General features: G+C 50.8%; 1 protein-coding gene across 2 annotated transcripts; it reads left to right on the forward strand.

Moving 5' to 3' along the window:
* Positions 1 to 8,202: 8,202 nt before the first annotated feature.
* NKX3-2 (NK3 homeobox 2) lies at positions 8,203 to 13,227 on the forward strand. Of its 2 annotated transcripts, XM_074350219.1 has the most exons (3): positions 8,203 to 10,077; positions 10,970 to 11,137; positions 11,546 to 13,227. In XM_074350219.1, exons 1-3 carry the CDS (start codon positions 9,612 to 9,614, stop codon positions 12,070 to 12,072), a joined length of 1,161 nt encoding a protein of 386 aa, XP_074206320.1. In that variant the 5' UTR covers positions 8,203 to 9,611; the 3' UTR covers positions 12,073 to 13,227. The 2 variants fall into 2 exon arrangements, with proteins under 2 accessions (XP_074206320.1, XP_010971296.2); XM_010972994.3 differs by lacking the exon at positions 10,970 to 11,137 and having other exon boundaries at positions 8,912 to 10,077.
* Positions 13,228 to 23,421: the final 10,194 nt, after the last annotated feature.

Consider the following 23,421-nt stretch of genomic DNA (forward strand, 5'->3'; position numbering starts at 1 on the left):
CTCTTTGCCCTTTGGTAACCATAGTTTGTTTTCTGTCTGTGAGTCTGTTTTTGGTTTGTAAATATCATTTGTATCATTTTTTTAGATTCCACATAAGTGGTATCATATGATATTTGTCTTTTTCTGTATGACTTACTTCACCTAATATGATAATCTCTAGGTTCATCCATGTGGCTGCAAATGGCATTATTTCATTTTTATGGCTGAGTAATATTCCATTGTGTATATATATGTGTGTGTGTGTATATCTCACAAGTGCTTTATCCAATCATCTATCTGTAGATGGATATTTAGGTTGCCTTCATGTCTTGGCTACTGTAAATAGTACTGCTATGAACATTGGTGTGCGAGTATCTTTTTGAATTAGTGTTTTCCGTGGATATATGTCCAGGAATGAAATTGAGACTTATCTTACTCTTCATGAGCATTTGGGTAGTTTCCGGGTTTTTGGAAACTGGAAACTGAGGCTATGAGCATTCTGGCGTACGTCTTTAGGGAAACTTGCCTACACATTTCTTTTGAGTTAGTTCTCTTCTAGTCTTTCTAACATGTCAGAGAGGAGGTCTGGTTGGTGCTAGTGAGCTGTAACAATTCTGCAGCTCTTGTCAATGTGTCCTTATAACAGAGAGCCAGTCCCAGGCCCAGAGCCTTCAGCATCCTAGTATACACAGCTAGTTTACTAATACTGTTTTCTCAGCATTCTATATGCATTTTTTTTAAAGATTACATTTGGTAAGAGGTTATTGATGCTCCATATGTATATTTATATCCAAACATATATATATTATCTATATGTTATTTATATGAAGGTTCTTTTAAAAGTGAGGTGTTTTTCCAAGTTTAAAAGGTAGTCATTTAAATAAAGGTATTAAGTAAATAGAGACTACAGATGGAAACACACAGAGGGCAAAAACATGAAAAGGGGGTATGAAAGGGCTGTAATTTAGGAAACTCTACTCTAAAAAGCCACTCTTTTGAATGGCACTTCTTTGTTTATCATCACTGGGTGGCAACTTGCCCGGATGAGTCAGTTTAATTAAAGACAAGCTGCTCAGGTCTGTGCGGTGGGGGGAGGGGGAGCACTGACAAATCATTCTAAGGTAGTGAGTTTCCTTGTTTCCAGCAGGAAAAGGTCACAACACGTAGGGGTGGGAGACTCCAGAAGGATTTAAGACTAAAGGAATATAATATGTGAGCTGAGCCTGGCGGGTAGAGAACAGTAGCTTTTTAAAATAGCACTTTTTCCTGTTTCCATGTTCTTTCCCAGACCTGGTGGGTCAGTGGGATCTCCACAGAGAGGCATGGGCCAGACGGCACACAGGTGGGAGGAACAGGGGTGAAGGTTCGGAGGGGTTTCAGAGGGACATCAGCGAGTCACTTGGTGTGTTAGGAGCTGGGGAAGTGAGGCAGCACCTCCAGGAATCAGTGCTTCCAGCCCCCGCTATCACCATGGAGCTTGGGGTCACGGATACCAGAGGACCTCTGAAACTTGACTTGGTACCCAAATCTGTGACCACTCCTCTTTCCAACTCATATCCCTAATACTCAGACTCCAGCAAGTGTTCACACTTTCAGGACTTCTAATTCATTGATCCTAAATCTACCACTTTCCTTGTGTCATTATTTTTGCCCTGACCCAGCTTAGGTTCCATGGTTCCCCGATTGTAAACCCTCCTTTGCAAACAGCCTTAAATCCCAGGCTGCTCTTGTTAGTGGCCCAGCAATGTCCCAACCCTGAGTTGCCCAACTGTCCACCCACCCTGTGCTGGAGAAAAGCACACACCTGTGATAAATGGTCACACTTTTAGGTCATGGATGTGAATCTCAAATACACCCTCAATCCTGCTCAGCTGTTCTACCTTATGACCCTGAATTCTTCCCTTCCCATTGTCTTAAATGGCTTTTCTCACCTTCTCCCTACCCCTCTAGTCCTCCCTGCCCCACTCTCTGTGCTCAGCTTGCCTCACACTTGTTGAGAGAATTAAATACAGTAATAAATGTTAACCATCTGAACAGGCCCTGCATCTCAGTATGTGTTCAGTAAATGCCAACCGTGGTTATCATCACTTCCTTGTCAGTCACTGTGATAACCCCTGTGATAGCCTATAAGCATTTGTATCATTATCTTTACCAAAAACCAACCCCTTTCACTTCTCAAGGGCTTTACCGTTTTCTCCTCTCTCCTGCATTATCAATTGTCTTCTCCATTGGATGATTTAAACCAACATAGAAACATATTCTAGTATCCTCTCTCTAAAGATGAATCTTTTGCAGTAAATGTGATTATCAGGGGGTGAGAGGGGGAACAGGACAGAAGTTTAAGAGGGACAAGACAGATGCAATGAATAGTAAACGAGCACTAGAGATCTAATGCACCATATAGGGAACAGAGACGACAATACTGTATTATAATCACCAGACTTGCTAGGAGATTAGATCTTAGTTATTCCAACCACTGAAAAGAAGTGATAGATACGTGACATGCTAGAAGTGCTAAGGGCAATCCTATAGCAAGATGCAAATGTACCAACTCAACATGTCGTACACTTCAAATTTATACAGTTATTTACCGTATAGCACAGGAAATTATATTTGGTATCTTGTAATAACCCATGGAAGAGAATCTGAAGCTGTACACCTGCAAGTAACAAATATTGTAAATAAACTGTAGTTAAATAGAAAAATTATGCAATATTATGTGTCAAATATATATATCAATAAAAATGATTTAAAATAAAAGTAAACCTCGACAACCCACTGAATGGGAGAAAATATTTACAAATTATATGGTGGACAAAGGGGTTAATATTCAAAATATATAAACAACTCATACAGCTCAATATCAAAAAAAACAAATGACCCAATTAAAAATTGGGCAAAAAGAACTGAACAGACATTTTTCTAGAGAAGACATGCAAGTGGCCAACAGGCATGTGAAAAAATGTTCAGCATCATCAGAGAAATGCAAATGAGAACAACAATGAGCTATCACCTCACACCTGTCAGAAGGGCCATCATCGAAAAGACAACAAATAACAAGTGCTGGCGAGGATGTGTGGAAAAGGAAACCCTCACACATTGTTGGTGGGAAGGTAAACTGGTGCAGCCACTATGGAAGACAGTATGGAAGTTCCTCATATAATTAAAAATAGAACTACTATATGATCCGGCAATTCCACTCCTGGGTATATATTCAAAGAAAATGAAAACACTAATTTGAAAAGTTACATGCACCCCAATGTTCATAGCAGCATTATTTACAATAGTCAAGATACAGAAGCAACCCAAGTGTCCATCAACAGATGAATGGATACAGGAGATGTGATATATATATGTGTGTGTGTGTGTGTATACACACACACACACACATATACACAAAGTGGAATACTGCTCAGTCATAAAAAAGAATGAAATTTTGCCATTTGCAACAACAAAGATGGACTTGGAGGGCATTGTGCTTAGTGAAATAAGTCAGACTGAGAAAGACAAATACTGTACATTATAACTTACATGTGGAATCTGAAAAATAAAACAAACAAATGAATATAACAATATCAGACCAACAGAGAACAAACTAGTGGTCACCAATGGAGAGAGGGTGGGGGGAGGAGGGAGACAGAGGTAGGGGATTAATAGGTACAAACTGCTACGTATAAAATAAGTTAGCAACAAGGATGTATCATACAGCACAGGGAATAGGACCAATATTTTATAATAACTTTAAATGGAGTATAATGTATACAAATATCAAATCACTATGTTGTACACCTGCAACTAATACAACAACTATACTTTAATAAAAACCTAAATAAAAAATAAAATTTAAATTTGAAAAATAGCCCCAAATCACCCTCTGTCACACTGCTCTGCTCTAATTTTCTTCAGAGAGCTCACACCTGATGCTTTGCCCACTGCTTTACGTAGGCATTTGTTTCTTGGTGGCACTTCTCTACTAGAATAGTGCCTTACCGGGCCGGGAGCCCCAGAGCCTCGAACAGTACCTGAGATACAGTAAGCACTCAGGAAGTTCTTGTTCAATACAGATGAACAACAGGAAGAGACTACCGTAGGGAAATTGGTTGGGAAATTTTGCAAGGGGAATCTGGCATAACATCATGAGGGACCCCCGGGATAGTTACTTAGAGACAGAAATACAATAAATTCAGAAGACCTTCTTAGTACTTCACAAGCAAACTCAGTACAAGGAACAGCAGATAGCATCTTCCCCTTTGTCCACGCAAACCTGCTTTTCCTCCTTCACGCCACCCCATCCCCAAGAGCACCATCATTCATTCACCTACTGTCTAACTGACAACCCAAATGGAAAAAACAAGACATGAGAGACAAGACAGGCTTGTTTGCAATGCCTGAGCTTGCCAACGTTTAGGGTGAGATACTCCGATTAGTCTCATGAAGAAGTCAATTTCTGAAAACACTGAAGGGCCTGTCTACGGCTCCAGTAAATCACGCAGACTGCCTGGACCCTAAACAGCCATTCGGCGGGTGCCTGGATCCAGTTCGCGCCCGGGACAGCCCGCGGAGCCAGCAGAGAGGAATCCAGCAGGTGTCAGGCCAGTAGGGTTCTGGGATCCCCCTGCAACCGCCCAATCTTCTCTCCCTGCCCTAGAGTGAGGGGCATCTTCACTGGGGATCCAGACTGTGTCTGGGTGAGCTTTTTAACATGGAAAACCTTCGATACTATACCCCTGAGAACATGAGATTGTGGAAACAAAGCTTGGAGGGAAATACTCCGTTTCATAAACCAACGTCCTCTTTTTGGCTCTACTTACCACACTACTTCTCTACATCGGTACCTACACATCCCGCAGGGGTGCCCGCTAGGTGGCGCTCGTCCTCCACTGTATCCAGGCCGGTTCGGGAGTCTGAACATTTCTTTTTAAACCTGAGAGGTGATTGCCAACGCTGGCTTTTTACAGGTACGAAAACTAAGCTCCAAAGGGAAAACGTCTTCCGTGGGGATGTATGGCAGCATCTCAGAGCCTCGAGCATACCCCAGGTCCCCATACTTCGGAACTCAACGAGCTTCCAACACCTGCCTGTCTCCCTCTACACACGGTTTAGTTTATCGATTATCGTAATAATGGTGTGTTTCTTTCTACATAACAAGGTTTAGGGTCAGATCCTCAGGCCTTAGCATTCTTTTATTTTCAAAAGTACGAAACAGAAAAAATCGTTAGATTTGCCTGCCTGAATCTTTGATTTCCTTAAGTTTTAAGTTCCTTTTCTGATGAATGCATCACATAGAAATAAGTAAGGAAAACGATGAGAAACATTTAATTAGAATAAATGTGCAGGTTTATGAGGAAAAAAGTTTAGGGTAGAAAATCCAACTGGGTGTCATGAGACGAAGTCAGATTTGAATCCTGATTTAGCTGCTTACTAATGCTGAAGTCATTTAAATTCCATGGGTCTCAGTTTCTTCATCTGTAAAATGGGAATAATAATGTTTTCTACTCACTCCACCCTCAGAGTGATTAAATAAAACAGTAAGCTGTAGCTCCTGGCAGATTGCTGGTGCATAACATTTATTTAAATATAAAATTACCTTGGCCCATAATAATGGTCTGATACACCTGGACCATGTGCGTGAAAAATTCTGGTGGGGTCTGGAAACAGATGACTCAGAAACCCAGGTGTCAGTGTCTGCTGGCGGGAAAGTGGCGGATAGCTTGACGCTCGAGATGCTTCGGATGCTTAAGAGTGCCCACAAGAGCTTGCGCATGGGGAGAGACGTTAAGTCCTAGGCGCGGCCTGCCTAGATCTGGCTCCCGCGAGGCGAGCTGGCACCGCGTCCCCTCTCCGCCTGCCAGCTCGCGCAGTTCAGCAACGGCCTCAGAGGGCACCGGGTACAAACCTTCGTTTTTAAGGACTGGAAACCGTGGTCCAGAGACAGCAGGTGACTCCGGTCAAGGCCGTCGGCGTCTGAGAAACCCGCGTGGCCTCCCATTGCAAAGCAGCCTGTGGCGGTCGCTCTCAGGCTGCTCTGGGCACAGGAGGCGTTCTCCTCCCCGAGCCCAGGGCGCAGGTGGAGGGCGGCAGGCGCCCGGCGTGCGGGACCCCACCGGAAAATCCCAGCGGACTCGGGACCGGAGGGCGCGGGAGTGTGCGCAGCAGCTTGCGGCGCGCGCCCCATCCGGCCCCCTCGGCTCTCCCACCCCAATTCTGCGCTCCGCCGAGGCCCGCGGAAGCCTCACCTCCCGGCAGCCTTGCGGCTCTAGGCTGTCCCGGGGGCTGGAGGGCGCGGCACGTAGGGGGCGCGCAGGAACCAGACTGCAAAGGAGGAAGAGGAGGTGGAGGATGGAAGACGGAAAGGGAGGGGAGAAGACTGGGAAATAGCTGGGCGCGGGGTCGGGGAAGAAGGCACCAACGCGGAGCGTGCCTCCTCGAAGACTGGCCGGCAGCGGGGGCTCCCCGGCTCCGCAGATTCTCGGGGCGGGACCAGGCCGGAGAACCGCGCCGACCGAACCTCAGACGCTTGCGGCAGCCGCGGGTTCCCGGAGCTCGCGGTTATGTCCGGAGCAAATCGCCCTCGATGGGCTGGAAACCCGGCCCCGGCGCGCCCCCGTGGACGCGCCCCTGTTCCCACCTATCTGCAGCCCTGCGATATGCGGTGACCTGCTGAGTCCTCGCTACACACCCCCACTCGCCAGCCTCGACTCTGCAGGTACCCGAGGAAATCTCGGTGCATCAGACCACCTCCGCTCTCTGGCCCCAAAGCCTTTTCATTACCACTCAATCCTTTATTAGGTGCAGCTTCTAGTGGTGATTCCAGACCGGTGTGTTTACTCTCCTCCAACACCCTACTCCCGGCCCTGCCTGCAGTCATTCCCCAGACCTAGAGGTTGACTAACCGCTGCAGTTGCCCGAGATGACACGAGCCTCCCTCGCTGTGCGCCTCCTGAAGACTCGGAAAGCGGCCACTTTCTTACACTCTCGGCGCGCGCGCACACAAACACACACACACACACACACATACACACACACACACACACACATACACACACACACACACTCACTCACTCACTCACTCACTCACTCCGGACAACTCAAAATCACCAAACCGCATTTTTCTAAGCTTCGAAAACCTCTGCCCAAGTTTGTGGCAAAGAGTATATTCTACTTTGATTTGGGGTTCCTTTTTTTAAAAAAAAGTTGGGGTAAGTGGTGATTATATTTCAAGTATTTGTATAACTCCCCCAAACTTACTCTCATACTCAATCATTCAACCTCCAAGCATCTCTGCCTGCCTGTGTGTCCAGACTCATTCAGTTTGTCCACACCAAGTCCTAACCCCACAAAGGGACACACAGTTCACACCTGCCCGTTTCTCATCTTCTGAGCGACCTGTGTCAATCAATCTCCTCAGCTCGCCCCAAGAGAGTAACAACAAATTGTATAGGGTGGTGGGAGAGGGGGATAATTTAGAGGATAAATGAAGGTCAGCGGGAGGAAGGAAAGAAGAGCTTTCTTCTGAAACCTCGTAAGCTTTCTGTTCTGTTCCCCATCGGGCCTGAAGGGCGTCCAGTTCCTTATACTTGCCGCCTACTGACACCAAATTTAAACACTTTCCCTCAAAACTGAAGTAGCCTGTAAAGAGCTGTAAAAGGGCAATGACCTCTTCAAGGGTGAGTTTTTCCCCCAAATACACTACAGAGCCTGCACTGTAGTGTATTTTGGATGCAAAAGAGCATCACGTGGCTGAAATGCTAGAAAATACAGATGCTGTGAAGACTCCCCCCCCCACACACACAGACCCTGAAAACTACAGCTAGCGTGTGCATTTCATCCTGCGGTGCAGAACAAGAACCACCAAAAAGAAAGCTGCAAGAGCGAATGTCATTTGTTTTAGTGGCACCAAAAACACCAATCCCAGCAATTTACTAAATTAAAATCACGGTTCTCTAAACTTACTTAATGGTTCGAATTGTGTATTTGGTTTTAAGTCAAACCTTTGGTAAAACTATGGAAGACAGTAAAGTATGTTCCTTGAGCAAACTTTTTATTTGAAAATAAATAACATAAATAAGTAACAAATGTTTTGATATACCCACAATATTTGTGTTTCTTAGCTTGTCTCCTTCTACTACGTAAAACAATGCATAACTCTTTTTTTAAGAGCATTACTGTCATTAGGTGGGGATCTTTTCTATGGTAATTCCCAGATAGTCTTTTAAACAAAAACGTATCTTTTTCTAATCTTATTCAACTCACCAGTAACAGAATAAAGAACAAGTTGATTTTTTTCATTTTCTTCTTGGTGTAAAATTTAACAAACTCCAAGTAAATTCAGCATTGACCACCCAGGGAAATGATCGCGCAATTTCCAGAAACTCTCCCAAAGATGCCTTCCAATTTCTCGCCTAACTTTAGTTCTATCTGTACCATCTTTTTCTTTTTAATTCCTCTATAGAAATTGAGTCAAATAAAATCCGGAGAGGAAAGAAAAATATATCTAGAGTGATTTTAATTAACTGATTATTTCAGAGGAAAGAATTAACAGTGAGGAAGCCGAGAAACTGTAAGGGGAAAAGAAGCAACATTTTGTTCTTCGAACTCGTAAACCTTCCTAGAGAACAGAAACTATGCGCGCTATTTACAGAACTGCGTTATCTTGGGTCCCCCCGTCGCCATCTAACTCAACTAAATATCGTGTTCCATAAAAGTGCTAAAATAGGCAGATAACATCTGTAGAAGTAAGAAGCAAGTTTTCTTGGACAGTTTGTCTAGGTGGGTGAGCCTCCCTGTTGCTGGAGGATGGATGCTTCGAGGACTAGGCTTGGGAGGAAAGGGGTTAAGTCAGACCCTGACTTTCTCCGCGCAACGTGCCCAGTTTTGTCTGTTCTAGGCAACGTCGCCCAGCGGGAGCCAACCAATGGGCGGCCAGGAGCGCCCGGGACAGCCCAGTGGAGGGGCGTGGCCTGAGGCTGTCACTCAGAAGTGAGGAATGACACCCGGACGGGAGGGGGGTACGGTGGAACGCTGGGGAAGGAAAGAGAGAAGAAACAGATAAAACCAGGGCAGGGGGTAAAAAGGTGCCCCCGCGTCTGTCGGAATCCAGAGGCCGCGGTCGTTGTTGCCGCCGCCGCCGCCGCTGCCGGGGGTGGGCTCCGGAAGAGCCGGCCCAACAGAAAAAGGAGAGGACGAGCCTGGAGAGAAATCCTGCAGAAGGGGAAGAGACAGAGGCGCAAAGAAAAGTGACTCGGGCCGTGCGCCCCGGAGGCGCTCAGGAGGGGACTGCAGCCGCGGAGGGGCTTCGCTGATCCTCCCCCCACATCCTCCGAGGGGCAGACCCCGGCCCGCCCCTAAGGGCGCGAGGCGATGAGATAATCCAGCTGAGCTGCGAAAGGAGAGCGTCTGGCGCTGGATTGGGGGGAGGGGGTCTCCGGGTGCGGTGGGCCTCGGAAGTGGGGGTGAGGGTCGGCGCTGATCCGGGGCCAGAGGGGGGCGGAGGCTGCTGGGCAGCGCAGGAGTGGGCTGCAGGGGCCTCGCGCGCGGGGCTCACTCGCGCTGCGGCGGCCCGCGCGCTTCATCCAGCTCAGAGCTGCCCCGCGCCCCAGCCGCCCGCCCGGCCGCTCCGGCCCGCGGCGCAGATGGCTGTGCGCGGCGCCAACACCTTGACGCCCTTCTCCATCCAGGCGATCCTTAACAAGAAAGAGGAGCGCGGAGGGTTGCCCGCGCCGGAGGGGCGCCCGGTACTCGGGGGCACGGCAGTGGCAGTGGCTTCGGCGCCCGCTGTCTGTTGCTGGCGGCTCTTTGGGGAGACAGACGCGGGCGCGCTGGGGGGCGCCGAGGACTCTCTGCTGGCGTCGCCTGCCGGGACCAGAACGGCTGTGGGGCGGACCGCGGAGAGCCCGGGCGGCTGGGACTCGGACTCTGCGATGAGCGAGGAGAACGAGGGTGGGCGGCGCTGCGCGGACGCGCCGGGGGCCAGCGGGGCCTGCCGTGCTGGGGGGACCCTCGGCCTCGGCCAGCCGGTCTGCGAGCTGCCCGCCGCCAAGGACCTGGAGGAGGAAGCCGCGGGCCGGAGCGACAGTGAGATGTCGGCCAGCGTCTCAGGTCTGCTAAGGCTTCACGGGGAAGGGGGCCCAGCTGAGGGGTTGGGCAAGGAAGGCAACCACGCCGAGGGGGGTGGGGCCACCCTGGGGCCCCCCGGGCTGGTCAAGACCCTAAGTTCTGCGCGCTGGCACGGACTGTTCTAACCCTCCAACAACTGATCCCGAAAGAGAACCGAGAAACTCCTCGGAACCCTGCGTCCTGCGGTGAAGCCTCAGACGTCCAGGGGCAGTGTGCTTTAGACTAGGCTGGGAGAGAACCACTGCTCCCTGGCTTTGAGCCCATCGCCAGTGCCTTCGGCTGAGTCTGTCTCCAAATCCCGAAAGTCAGTGAAAGGGAAGAGCGAAGGGCCCAGAGACCTCGGGTAGCCAGTGCCCTGGCCCTGGCCCAGAGATCAGAAACGCACCTAGCTCGAGGTCCCAGAGCCCGGCCCAACGTCCAAAGATATGTAGCGAAGGATACCTTCAAGTGGGCCCGAGGCCAACCAAGCCCGAGCTTTGGAAGGAGGGCTTATTTCGCTTTCCCAGACCCCAGGGCAGGGAGAGCTGCTCTGGGCTGAGGACTCAGGAGCTGGAGGCAAACCCCGAGGCCAACTGAAGGCAGATGGGCTTGATTAGGTCATCCCAGACTCTTGGGGAAGAGGGACCTCCTCAGCCACGAGCTGGCTTGTCACTGGGTCAGAAAGACCCCTGTCGGTTGGACAATGCTGTAGGCCTCACGCTGGCTACAAGCAAATAGTATCTGCCCAAGGCAGTGCTGGACCTCTCTGCTAGGGTGCTACGGGAGAGCGGGGAAGCAGGGGACCTGGCGTCAGGTTAGGGTCCAAGGACTTAAAGCAGGGACAGCCCCTTTACCCTCAGTCCTCAGCTCTCCTTTCATTGCCTTTTGAAGACAGAGGGAGAAGCCTACCCATGGCCTTGGCGCATTCTATTGCCACAGCCTTCCCACAGTTCCGGGTGGATGGGACGTAAGACTCCGCATACTTCAGTCTCCAGGATCCGTCTCCCCACTTTCCCTTTGCGTGCAGCCAACACGTGTGTGCTGCGACGATGCGTGTGTGAGCGTGAGTGTGGGGAGGCGGGTGAGCCCGAGGTGGGAGTCTGAAACGCCATCTATAACCCCAGGGCTCAACGCTTAGAGCGGAGAAGTCTTGCGAGGATGCTCAGGCCCAATGCCCCATTGTTGCTGAGGGGATCCTGGGGCCCAGAGAGGGCAGGGAGCTGGATCTCGGCCGCCCAGAGTTCATACAGCGGCTTAGTCCAGTTGCCCGCTCAGAAAAAGACTAAATGCAGGAAGTGAGTGGCATGGGGTTCTAAGACTTGTCTCCTGGACCCGCAGTTTCCAGGCCCTCCCCACCACTCGGGCAAGATCAAAGTGTATTTCCGCCCCCCACCCGCCCCCTAATTAAGGCTCGATCTCACCCCTCTGCGGCACTGACAGTCTCTTGTTTCTGTTCCCACTGGGTCCGCAGGCGACCGCAGCCCGAGGGCCGAGGATGATGGTGTTGGCACGGGAGGCGCACGCGTGCCCGTGCTGTGCGGAGGCAGCGGCGGCGGAGGGCCGGCGGGCGGCGCGGAAGAGGAGGAGGAGCCCGCGGCGCCCAAGCCGCGCAAGAAACGTTCGCGCGCCGCCTTCTCCCACGCGCAGGTCTTCGAATTAGAGCGGCGCTTCAACCACCAGCGCTACCTGTCCGGGCCGGAGCGCGCAGACCTGGCCGCGTCGCTGAAGCTCACCGAGACGCAGGTGAAGATCTGGTTCCAAAACCGTCGCTACAAGACCAAGCGCCGGCAGATGGCCGCCGACCTGCTGGCCTCGGCGCCCGCTGCCAAGAAGGTGGCGGTAAAAGTGCTGGTGCGCGACGACCAGAGACAGTACCTGCCCGGAGAGGTGCTGCGGCCACCCTCGCTGCTGCCTCTGCAGCCCTCCTACTATTACCCTTACTACTGCCTCCCCGGCTGGGCACTCTCCACTTGCGCAGCTGCTGCGGGCACCCAGTGAGCCGGCCTGGGGTGAGGCAACGGAAGATCCCCGCGCCCCAGCTCCGGACGGGCGCTGATGGCTGCGCAGGTTGTGCCCTGCACAATGGCGCCCCGCCGCCGAAGAGACAAGTGGAAGATGAAATCCAGCCCTGTCTCCAGGACGTTTGCCCTGGCTGTGGGACTGGGTCTACCCAGAGGGGGGCACCTTTTTCTGGTTTGAACAGAGGCATCCGGTGACCTAGAGGCCCTGTTTCCCTCTCACCTGCCTGGAAGCCCTTGGACATTATTTATTACCACCACAATGTTGAATTTGGATTGTGTCTGCCTGGGGATGGCTTTTCCCCAGAGCGGAGAGAACTCCTGGAGACCACATAGCCTGAATCCCAGAATTTCAGGCCTGCTGGGAGCTTCGTGCGCTAGGCCACACTAGTTCATGGTATCCATGCTACCAATCTATGTGTATCTACATATCTATTATTTTTGGAAATTGCATTTGTTACAAAGGGGTGCAGAACCCTGGCAGCCCCAGGGAGCCCCAGGCTAGGGGTTCATTGAAACGTGAAGGGTTTGGTTTACGGGCCCTCCGCCCCACCCCTCCCTGGTGTCACAGCTCGGGTGGGGGCGCCCGATTGGGTGCTGAATGTATAGAACGGAGCCTCTGAGCACAGGGCAGGGCAACTGCCCCGCATCTTCCCTCTCGGAGGTCCAGGGCTGCGACCAACACGGGGAGCTCCTGGGAGCCCCTGAACCAGAAGAAAGCAAACCCAGGAGCCCTTCTCAGACTTTCCTTTCTTTCTTTTATTTTTTTAAAGGCGGTTAAAACTTGTAGCACTTTTCAGTTGTTTGTATTCAAATGACGGTTATTTTTGTATTCAATGTGAATATCCTTGACCAGCCTTTCCTTGGCGTCCTCCGCAATTTGGCCGCTGGACGCTCTGTCTCTACTGTCCACCCTCCGCGACTCTTGCGTCCTGACCCAGGATTCTCCTATCCCTGTCCCTGCCCCTAAGACAGGTGATCTTGTCAACCTCATGTCAACCTCGCCGCTTTTCGCCTACTTAAGGGCACTGTGCACTCAACTAGAGTATTAACTTTTAAAAGATTTGTGAAATTTGGAAGCTCTATTCGTTGTATTTTTTTCCCTTTAATTTATAAACTTTTAGATTAACATGTCCTTCTGGACGCCGTGTTTTCTCTGAGCCTTTCCCCCTCCGGCTTTGGGGGAACCGGTAACGTGGAAATACCTGGGGCTCATTTTGCCAACCTCTTTTCAGTCCTGGACCAGATGCCTAGCCCCTTCCGGAAGCCGCCCTTGATGCGCAATCCCAGGAAGAGTTTAAACCCACGCAGCTCAGGGAATCGCTATTTCCAGGACTTTGCAGGAGTCACGGAGGAATCCCTCTGAATCCAGAGCAAATACCTAGGATTCACTTTTTTCTCGTGGCATTGGTTTCAGAGTCTAGAAAGGGTTCATAGCAACTCGCTGCCAATTTCCATCTCCCACCCTAACCTGTTCACTCCTCCACCTGCCCGCATCCTCTTTGCTTTCGATTTTCTGAGCATTTTCTCTAAGCCGTCTTGTCATTATTTCGAGAATAGGCTAGCAAAAACTCTTGCTGGAATCCCGAAGCGATTAGAGGAGAACGTGGAGCTAATGTGTCTCCCGGGAAGGGTCACCTGCGCTTTGACCCCTGCTGGGTGCAAATGACGCTCTACCCTGTTCCAAAGCACTTCCATTCACTCCCTCAGTGACACGCCGTCATTTGATCCACACAGAAGCTCACTGTGGGAGCAAAGAATGGGCAGGGCGATGATTATTTATTACTCCATTTTAGAGATGAACGCGCCCCGCTGGCGTTCCCCAGAATGATTCCCCAGATATCGAGGATTCACCTGAGCGAAGCACTCACTGCTACACACCTCTCACGTCGGGCCTGGGGCTAGTCAGCAAGAGTTAAGGACATATTGCAGGCGCTAAGGCCTCCAGTCCCGGCGAATCGGGAAAACACTGAAACCCAGGCCGGGGCTACTTTCAATTTCTCCCGAGCCCATAAGCCACCACGCCTGCCTCCCTGTCCCGCTGCCCGCCCTCGAGCTTTCCCAACATCAGGCCCCCCGGCCTTGGCACCCCAAAGGCCTTGACCGGGCTTCTGCAACCCCCCTAGCCCGGATGGGGTCAGAGAACCGAGACAAATGCTTTACAAAACGATTCTTGCTTTTGGAAACAGTTAGACGACAAGGGAAAAACAAATGCTCTCAAGATAGGCACACTCTCGCCCCCAAGTCCAACTACCTTCCAAAGGATTGCTGCAATCATTTTGTTTCTTTTTGACATATTAAAAAATTTCATTTCAATTTCATTATTAATTATGAGTGCATTTTCTCTTATAGAAAGTTAGAACGTTGCCAATAAAGCAAGAATCTCCTCTCTTTCTCTACAGATCAGAACTACTGAAGGGTTTTTCTTTTTCTTTCTTTTTTTTTTTTTTTTTTTTTTTTTTTTTTTTTTTTGAGGGGGAGGAGGTCAGTTTTTTTCCCTTTCTAAAAATGTCAGTTGTTTGTGGCTACATCTTAAGAATGTAGTTTGTTCTCCATCCTTGTGGATTTGGAGTCGAGAGGACTGGGGAGTCTTCCGTAGGCCGGGCAGCTCCCCTTCCCTTCCTCGCCCCCTCTCAGGCTCCCTGCCTGGGCCAGTTCCGCTGGGCTGGCTTGAGTCGCCCAGGAAAAATGACTCAAATGAGTTCAGTTTGCCTTGGACTCTTGCAGTTTTACTCTGAGCTGCCCTGCAGCTGGTGTTGCTGAGAGGGACTAAAGATCTGACTCCAGGAGCTGGAGGCAGCCTCCGGATCCAGTCCGCCCTAGGAGGATTTCCCATCACGTTTCGAGACCCAAGGTGGATGTCTTTACCTGGGCCTCAGGCCGCAGACACAGCTCCTGTTGGAAATTCTCGGTATGACTTTCTTCATCTCCTTTTCCTTCTCTACTCCCCTCCCACCTTTCTTTAAAGATGAGAAAGTCAGTTCTGCATCCTCCCGCCCTGCTTCCAGTCCAAGGGGATCTTCCTTCATCCACTCCTTGTGCCCCTGGGCTGCGCTGAGCCCTCTCAGCCTTCTCAGGGCCTGGTCGCCAGGAGCAACTGTCACCTGAGTTCAGTAGACTTTTGGCTTCATCTTTCTCAGCCCCTTTCTGCCCTTAGTGAATCTCAGAGCTGGCCTTAAAGATTATTGAGTCTAATTCACACACTTAGATGGGAAGAATGATGGCAAGGAGGGTAGAATACGCTGTGACCTGTGCCGAAACTGGTCCTGGGGAATCAGGCTTAGCCTATAAATCTTGCTCTGGGCAGCAAATTTGGGATGATCGGTTATCAAATGTTGCTGGGGTGTGTGTGTGTGTGTGTGTGTGTGTGTGTGTGTGTGTGTGTGTAACACAAACTCCAGGGCCTGTAGACCATAGAGATCACAAGCTGTGTCTCACTCAAAGCGACTTGATTTGAGGAGTTCATGGACCCTGGGAGAATATCTCGGAAAGAGCTGGGCCAAGCAGGGGGAGTTTGAGGTTAGATTCCATTTCAGAAAACAAATGGCTTCCGGGCCCCAGCAAATCCTCACTCCTCCACTCTAGCAAAGGAAAGAGGTGACAGTGAATCTGACTTCAACCAAGAAGGTCGGAGGAGAGCTCGAACAGGACATCCATGTGCCGCTGAGAGGCGGCTTAGTGGTAGCCTAACCAGAGAAGCTGGGCCTGAGGAGAGGTGGCGTCTGAGGGAGCGGGAAACGGGCAGAGCCACACCAAGAGTCCCTTGGAGACAGGACCTCATCCAAAGCCTGCAGATGTCTGCAGGATCGGGACCCTAACTGGCCACCAGAGCTCAGTCTGGCCAGGTGGAGACTCCATCCACATTTCATCACCCAGAAAAAGGTAGAATCTGGCCTCCCTCAAGTCCACGGAGTTCACCTGGCTCTTCAGAAAGCCTCCTGCATTAGGGAAAGCCGCCACCTCCGGAGCCTGAGCATCAGAGCGAATCACACATTTCCCCGAACCAGAAAACTAGCTGAGCAGCTCCTGGGCAGAAAAGAGAAGAGGGGAGGGAGAGACACACCTGAGCTGGGGCCCAGGCCCCAGGCAAGAGGCCGCAGGGCTTCAGTCTTGCAAGCCTCCAGCCTCACCCTCCTGAGTCTCCACTGGGAACCACACGGAGCTGCATGATGTCTACCAGACACAGCAAATATTCGAAAGCGCTGAGGGCGGCAAGGCAGATGTACCAGTCAGTGTTGTGTGGCTGCTGCAGAAGTCATGGCCACTGGTGAAAAATCACACTCAGAGCCATGAAGGAAGCACAGGCAGAAGCTTGAGGGAGCAGTTAAACAATACATACCACCACCACCACCAATGATAATAATAACTATAACTGCATTTGTTTGTCAGGGGCATTCATTACATGTGGAAAAGTGCTTCTGCGTCCTGTCCCACAGCCGTCCCCTGAGGCTGCCCTGGCTTTGTGGACACAAACTCCATTTTGCAGATGGAGAAACTGAGGCTCAAAAAGGCAATGTGACTTGCCCAAAGTCACAGGCCATTCAGAGGCCAAGTCAGGGTCATTCAAAGCTTAGGAGCATATTTTAGGATGTGAGGCAGCAGCTTAGAGCATATTTTAGTCTTTCAGAGCTAGCATCCCCTAGGTTTGGCTTTGGGGTGGCTAGATCACAGAGGGGTGGATGTGCTTTGAAAACCATTAAGCAGTGTGCAGCTGGTGTGGACTTACTATTATTGTTGCCATAATGATTATTATGAACTTCTGGGTAATGCTGAGTTGGCTGGTCTGAAACAATCTTCCTTGGACTCCTACACTCTTCAAAGTTTTCCAAGTGCTCTGTGGTGTGCCCAGAGAAGGGGGCCTCCAAGGGGTAGAGACCCTGGGCCACCTCCAGTTTTCGAATCTCCTGATAAATATGTTTTTACAATGAAGAAATGCCAAAACAGGGTTGCAAAACGTGTGTTATATTGTAAACGGTTACATCATGTAATAAATTAATTTTTTTCTGTAGTCACACATAGAAGTTATTCAACATAAATTGGGCTGTTCAAATCATTAAAGCATTTTAAAAGAAGATTGAGTCCCAGGGTGGTCCGGTGTGGGGTCCCGGTTAAGCTGAACGATGAACTTCTTTTAAATCTGTTGGGTGTATCTGAGGCTGTGCCTCCTATGAAGGAAACGTGAGAAAGTCCAAATTGAGGGCAATTCACGACTGTAAGAACTGGGCGAACGGCCCTGCAGCCCCGCACCCCTCCCGAAGCGCTGCGGTTCCTGTTGCAGTTTTTTGCAGTAAGTCTGGCCAGGAAAGGCAGGAGCGTGCCTTCCGACGGACCGGAGCTGACCCGGAACCCGGGGCACAGGCAACAGCACCTCTCTGTTCCTGTTGGAATGTCAAGTTGAAAGGTAGCTGTGGGAGAGGGGGCGTCACTCCGGAGCCTCAGAAGAGGTAAGCTCGCTCCTGCTCCTGGGCTCAAACGTTTCCTCCGTGCTTGCCTGAGTGTGCGGGACACACTCCCCGGCGCAAGGCCCGCGCTCTCTTCCACTCTCCCTCCTACAAGCGCCCGGGCTTCCTCCCTCGGTGCCCCCGCCCACAGTCCCGGGTGCGGCCCCGCAGTCCCGCGGTTAGCGCTCCCCGGAGCCAAGAGCGCGTGGTCTCTGCACAGGCCTCACGGCCTGCAGCTAGCGCCTGCATCCCTCTCTGCTGTTTCTGCAATTGCAGCTTTAGCTTCTGGCGCGAGGATCCAGCGCCGGGGTTGCGCAGGCCTCGGGGCTTCTTGGTGAGTCCTTTCCTTCCCCGCCAGGCAGCCTCCCATCGCCACATTCAGGCCTCCGGGCTGAGCAGCCCTCTCTGTGACTTGGACATGCGCCCCCGCACTTTGGGAAACCCGGCCCTGGAAATTCGGGATGCACAAGGTGAGAGCTTTTCTCTCCAGCCTGCACACTCGAGGGTGGGAAGTGGTCGAATCGGGTTCAGTGGCCCCATAGGTCCACAGAGTGATTCTGTTCCAGGTCTGGAGTCCATAGGCTGGAAGTAGCCCCTCCGCTCACTTGATGAATCTTAGGCAATTGATTCTCTTCTCAGAATCTCTATTTTAAAAAATAAAAAGAAGGAACAAAACGAAAGTTGTGAGATGCTCCTTAAGACTTCTAGGTAGTGTTTGGGGTCTACACTCACCCCTGGCTTGGAGTGGAAGCAAGGACAGAACTTTTCTACTTTTTACTTTAAATAATGCCATGCCCTTTGTGAGCAGTTTTTTTGGGGGGGGGTATTTTTTAAAAGAATTTGGGTCCCCCAAAGTGCCACCTACAGGCCTCCCCAAAGTCATTATCTCTGGGCCTCCTTTATCTGCTTCCCCGGCCTGGGTGGTCAGCAGTTTTGGAAAGTCCAGCTTTTTCTCTACAAGGACTTTTCCCCACCCACCAAGCTTGGGAGGGAGGAGACCTGAGGCTATTCTGCTTCTGTGGCCTTGCTGAGCTCCAGAGAGTCCCCTGTCCTTCAACGGAAAAGGTAACACCTTAAGAAAAAAAAAAATTAATACCACAAGTGTTTTCTCTCCCTTAGTCCCCCAGAAAGCAACGGTGGGCAGCCCGCTGTAAAACAAGAGCCAGTAAAGCCGCTTATTTTAATAAGCTTATTAACATTTTGAATGGCTTCCCTTGTGCACTCCGAGGCCTCCCTTGGTGGTGTGACCAAGCTGCGCAGCCGGGGATCTTTATGCACCGACAAGCACACCAGCTCGATGGTGCTGCCGCTCTTGGCACAGGGGGCCGGACAGGCGGGGGTAGCTGGGCAGCCCCACAGTGCCAACTCTGGACCCGGGTGTCCCTGGCTGGTCCACGCCTTGCTGTGCACCATTAGCAAGACTGCGGCCATGGGAGGATATAGGGCTACATGGGGTCAGAAGTCACAAAGGAGCTTGAGTGACCCTACATATGACCCCGAATTGTCCCCACAGATTCCAAGGACCCTCAGGTCTGAGGGTTTGTCTTGCTTTAGCACATTTTTGCTGTGTTTTTGCAAAGGGTGCTGGTGGAATTGACATTCCCCCCCTGCTCAGGTGTTGTGGCACCCCTGCTAGCGTGGGCCAGCATCCAAGCTTGGTCCAGCACATCCCGGACCCGGTGTCACCAGGGTGACAGACGTCCAGGACTCCCTCCTCTTTAAGAAGGCCCGGGATGCCACCCTTCCTTCTCTTTCTAGGAAAAGTTGAGTGATGAGTCCTTGGCCCCCAGGATTGTGATAAACAAGGTAGAGACACATAGAGACAAGGTGGTGAGGAAGGGTAGGGAAGAGACACGCCAGGACACAGGGCAGGTGAGCAAAAAAGTGGGCTCTGGGACGACCTCTCCTGGCCAAAGGCTCAGTATCTTTCTGTATTCAACTTACAGATTGCAGGCCTTTCCCGAGGCAACCCTCCCAGCAAGTTTTGATTAAAAATCCCTTCTGAGTCAGACCCACCGTCCTGGTCCTTATTACTTGTAGTGGTGATAAGTGATATTTGGCTCAGTGTCACACTCCACTGTCTTCTGGCCTGGCCTAGGGACCTCTGAGGAGACAGGCCAGGAGGGCTTGCCCCCACAGTGGCCCTCAGTGCCTAGTGCAAGGGCTGTTGCTTTTTGACATTCAATACATACAGATGGGACTCCTAAATAAGAACCAGGAGCCTCAGCTTTGTCCTTGTCTGTCCCTGCCACACCCCACCGGCACCTCGGGCTCTGAGTGCATAGCCACAGGTGCTCCTGAAGCTAACAGAGGACAGGAGAGCCAATGGAGCTTCCCTGAGCTTTGCAAAGTTTTTTTAGAGGGGTGGAAAGTTTTATTAACATTCAGTTTAAAAAGCTTTATACACCTGTGGTTCACCCAGAGAAAGGGATTCTTAAAGAAGTGCCTCCTTAGGGTTTGGTCCCTGGGTTAGAAGTTTCAGAGCTTTGGTATGTTTTTGTTAAGTGCTTTAAGAATTCATGATCTTGATCCAGGGCTGGTAATGTTGTGCCAGTTTCTTCTTCCTCACAGAAGTGTCTTTGCCAAGAGCAAGAGCCCGGTGTGCCTTGGAATCAAGTTATCATGCCTCAGGCTCAAGATTCTTCCTGGCACCCGGGCACCCACTTAGTTGACAGCAAATTCCACAAAGTATCTCAACCTCAAATCTGATTGTATTAAAATGCACATAAAACCTGACTGGCTAAGGGCTAAAAAAAAAACATGCCTTGAATAAACGTTCTGTTTCTGGTATATACAGGTTGAGGGGAATGGTCCAGTTTCAGAACTGGACAAGCGCTGTGATTGGAGAGGGCAGTTGTTTGGCAGAGCGGTGAATGGGGAGACACCCTTGGAGAGGATCAGGTGGTCAATCAAGTGGCTAGGCTGAGCCCTCAGTGGTCCTGGTAGAGAGACTGCACCAGAGTCTAGGAGCCAGCCCGGGCTCATGCCAGGAGGGGTGGGCTGTTGGCAGTACCCCTAGCTGGGCTAGCGGCTTTCCAGAGTTAGGACTTTGGACTCTCAGCTCATGGCTTCACACATAGTAAGCACTCAAAAGTTTTTAGATTCCTATTTTGCACCTTAGTTTCAAGAATGGATTCTCCAAGCCACCTCCGCTGAATCTCAAGGCAGGCAGCTCTGCTTCCATGAGAAGCAGTGGGAGAAGAGGGTGAGTCCAGGAGCGCTCCACTAGAAAGGCTGAGCCCAGGCATTCAAGCTCAAGGTCTTTGTGATTCTCCAGGAGGGAAGGCAGTTTTCCTCCTGAAAAACTCCATATGAACAGTGTGGATTTGAAACCAGGTCCTTCATGAAGATCTAGTTCAAGCTGTGCTGCTGAAAATATGAATTAGCCCCCCTCCCAACCCCAGCCCCAGCAGAGAGAGGGTAATCCAAGAACCCCGTGTTTCCTGGGCATTAGGCGCCACGTAATGCTCATAGCCTAACTGATAATTTTTGTGAAGTTAAACAAGGACATTTACCATTTAAAAAAATTATAGAGATGGTAAGAGGTGGACAAGAACTGTGGAAAGATTGTAAAAACCACTGAATGAGTGAGAGCAGTCCACCCCTACTGGAAACTTTGAAGGCAACAAGTTTCGCATGTTCTATGCCACTGAAGTTGCAGTTTTAAAATAAATCCAATGCATAGATTTTTCAGATTTAGAAAAGAAATACATTAATCTGCTTTCCAGTGAATTCCTTCTGTCCACAAGAACTTGCAGAAGAATTTCTTGAAAATAATTCTTTCCTAAGATGTGTATTATTTATTTGATTTAAAATAACTGTTTTCCATGCTATGCTGCTACTCATGTGTGTGGGAGACTGGTGTCCTGCCTTCCGGTTCAGTCCTGAGGAGAATGCAGCCTCAGAGCACATTTGGGAAGACAGCCATAGGACACACAGGGAGAGAACAGGGGTCCTACACACAGACGTTTGGCCAGGGAGGGACCTCAAAAGAGAGCTCGGATGGGAATCATAAATATAGAGATTTGGGGGCTTTTTTTTTTTTAAAGAGATAAATCTGTGCTGTGGGATGGTTGTCTGACCTCTTTTTCCTTCTTTTCATCCTCGTTCATTTATTTTTTTCAAATATTCAGCAGTATTTGCTAAGTGCCTGTTATGTGCAGAGAAGAAAGGCCCCGCCCTGGCAGAGTTTACTGTCCAGTGGGAGACAGGAATGGAAGTGCCAAAAGGAAGATAAAGCGGGCTGTGGAGTAGCACTGCCGCTGAGGGCAGGGCTTCATTGGGGGGTAGGTGGCGGTGGTCAGTCAAGGAAGGTCATTGGAATGCCAAATATCTGCAAGAGCGCTTACCGCGTGCGCAGATCACTAGGGCCGCATCACTGCCTCTCTGACTCCATCAGAACGTCTCTATTTGGGGCTAAGTCTCTGTCCCTTCTTTTCTGTTCCTCTCAGAGCCTTCTCAGCTCTTGAGTGTCTGAGGGCGGAGATCAGGCGGGAGCTCTGAGTGCCCTTTTTAACAACCCCTCCATCCCTGGGAGGCCCGGGAGGCGGGAGGGTCTGGGAGGCGCAGCCCCAGGATCCATGCGCTCTCAGGAGTCTGGATCTGAGATCCGATCACTAGTGCTCAGAGCCGCTGGAAATGCCGTGAAGTTTCGGAAGGAGCTGGGAAGGCAGCTTCTCCTTGCTCGACAGCAATCCTCCAAGCCTGCGCGGGCCGATCACCATCCCGGTAACGGGCGCTTTATTTAGTGCTTCATCTGTTTGTGCTTAATCTGTTTCCTTAAGTGCTTTACGTGAATTATTTCATTCATTCCTCCTGGCAGCTCGATTACTGTTACCCGACGTTTGGGATCGACCCTAGGCTGCGGCTCTTGCTGGCGGAGCTGGGGTTCAAACTAGACTGTCTGGCTCCAAACCGCTCAGCTCTGGCCACGTTTCCGTTCTGTTCCCCCCACCGCAGAGCCGCGGCGACGAGGAGCCCATTTACAGAGGAGGAAAATGAGGCCCGGAGAGAGTCAGCACTGTCAGGCACCAAGCTAAACGTTCGACGTTCCTTAGCTCATGTCATTTTGCCGACCTCTCTGAGAGGTGGGATTCCCATGGGTGGCGTGGGTAGCAAAGGAGGAAGAGAAATAGATAAGGCCCGGTCAGCTGGCCTTGGCCGTGCAGGTCCTAATGGTAGCACTGTGTTAGGCCTTGGCTTCCGCTTCTGCTGCTTCCCAGCTGCATGGCCTTTGGACGAGTTCCTTAACTTCTGGCCCTCAGTTTTCCCATCTGAACAATGGAGATGTAGGTTTGCTGGGAAATAAGAGGAAATAATGTAGGCAAAGTCCTGGGAGTTGGTGCTGGCACACAGCAAACCCTCAGTGGTGATAAGGGTACAGGGCTGAAAGAAACCAGCCTTCCTAGACTGTCACCCTGGTCTTTCTCCTTTCTTTTCCATCTGCAGAAGGGATAGGATTTTCCCCAAACTCCCTACTGGGGACGCATCTAGGGATAGTTAAATTGCTCTTTTGTCTGGGGGCGGGCGTGGTCTGAGACAGCCTGTAGAGGAAAGCTTCTTATCCTAGGTTCCATTTACTATATACCTCTCCTTGGTGACAGTGTGGTTCCTGGTGACATCGTGGATCCTTGTGGGCTGGTGGCTGGCTGGCTGCGCAGGCCTGGGGAGGCAGGGTGGAGGACTCAGTGCCCCTCTTCCTGGGCATTGTGTTAGGAAGGGGTGTGTGAAGTCTACCAAAGTCACGTCAGTTGCTGCCAGTTCACTCTTCCCTGCTTTTTGAAGATTTCTGGCTTCCTTTCTCGGGGCCTGAAGGGCAAGAGCCTCTCAGCTCCCTCCACTCAACCCCTATCTCCAACACCTCCCAACAGGCGCTGGAGCCCCCACAC

The sequence above is a fragment of the Camelus bactrianus genome, chromosome 2 (genome assembly GCF_048773025.1).
Source record: "Camelus bactrianus isolate YW-2024 breed Bactrian camel chromosome 2, ASM4877302v1, whole genome shotgun sequence".
Lineage (NCBI taxonomy): Eukaryota > Metazoa > Chordata > Mammalia > Artiodactyla > Camelidae > Camelus > Camelus bactrianus.

Excerpts from the sequence above, each read along its gene's own strand:
- NKX3-2 (XM_074350219.1), top strand. The coding sequence starts at position 9,612 with ATGGCTGTGCGCGGCGCCAACACCTTGACGCCCTTCTCCATCCAGGCG. Across the intron at positions 10,078-10,969 it reads GATGTCGGCCAGCGTCTCAG|AGGGAGAAGCCTACCCATGG; the intron begins GTCTGCTAAGGC and ends TTTTGAAGACAG. Across the intron at positions 11,138-11,545 it reads GCGACGATGCGTGTGTGAGC|GCGACCGCAGCCCGAGGGCC; the intron begins GTGAGTGTGGGG and ends CTGGGTCCGCAG.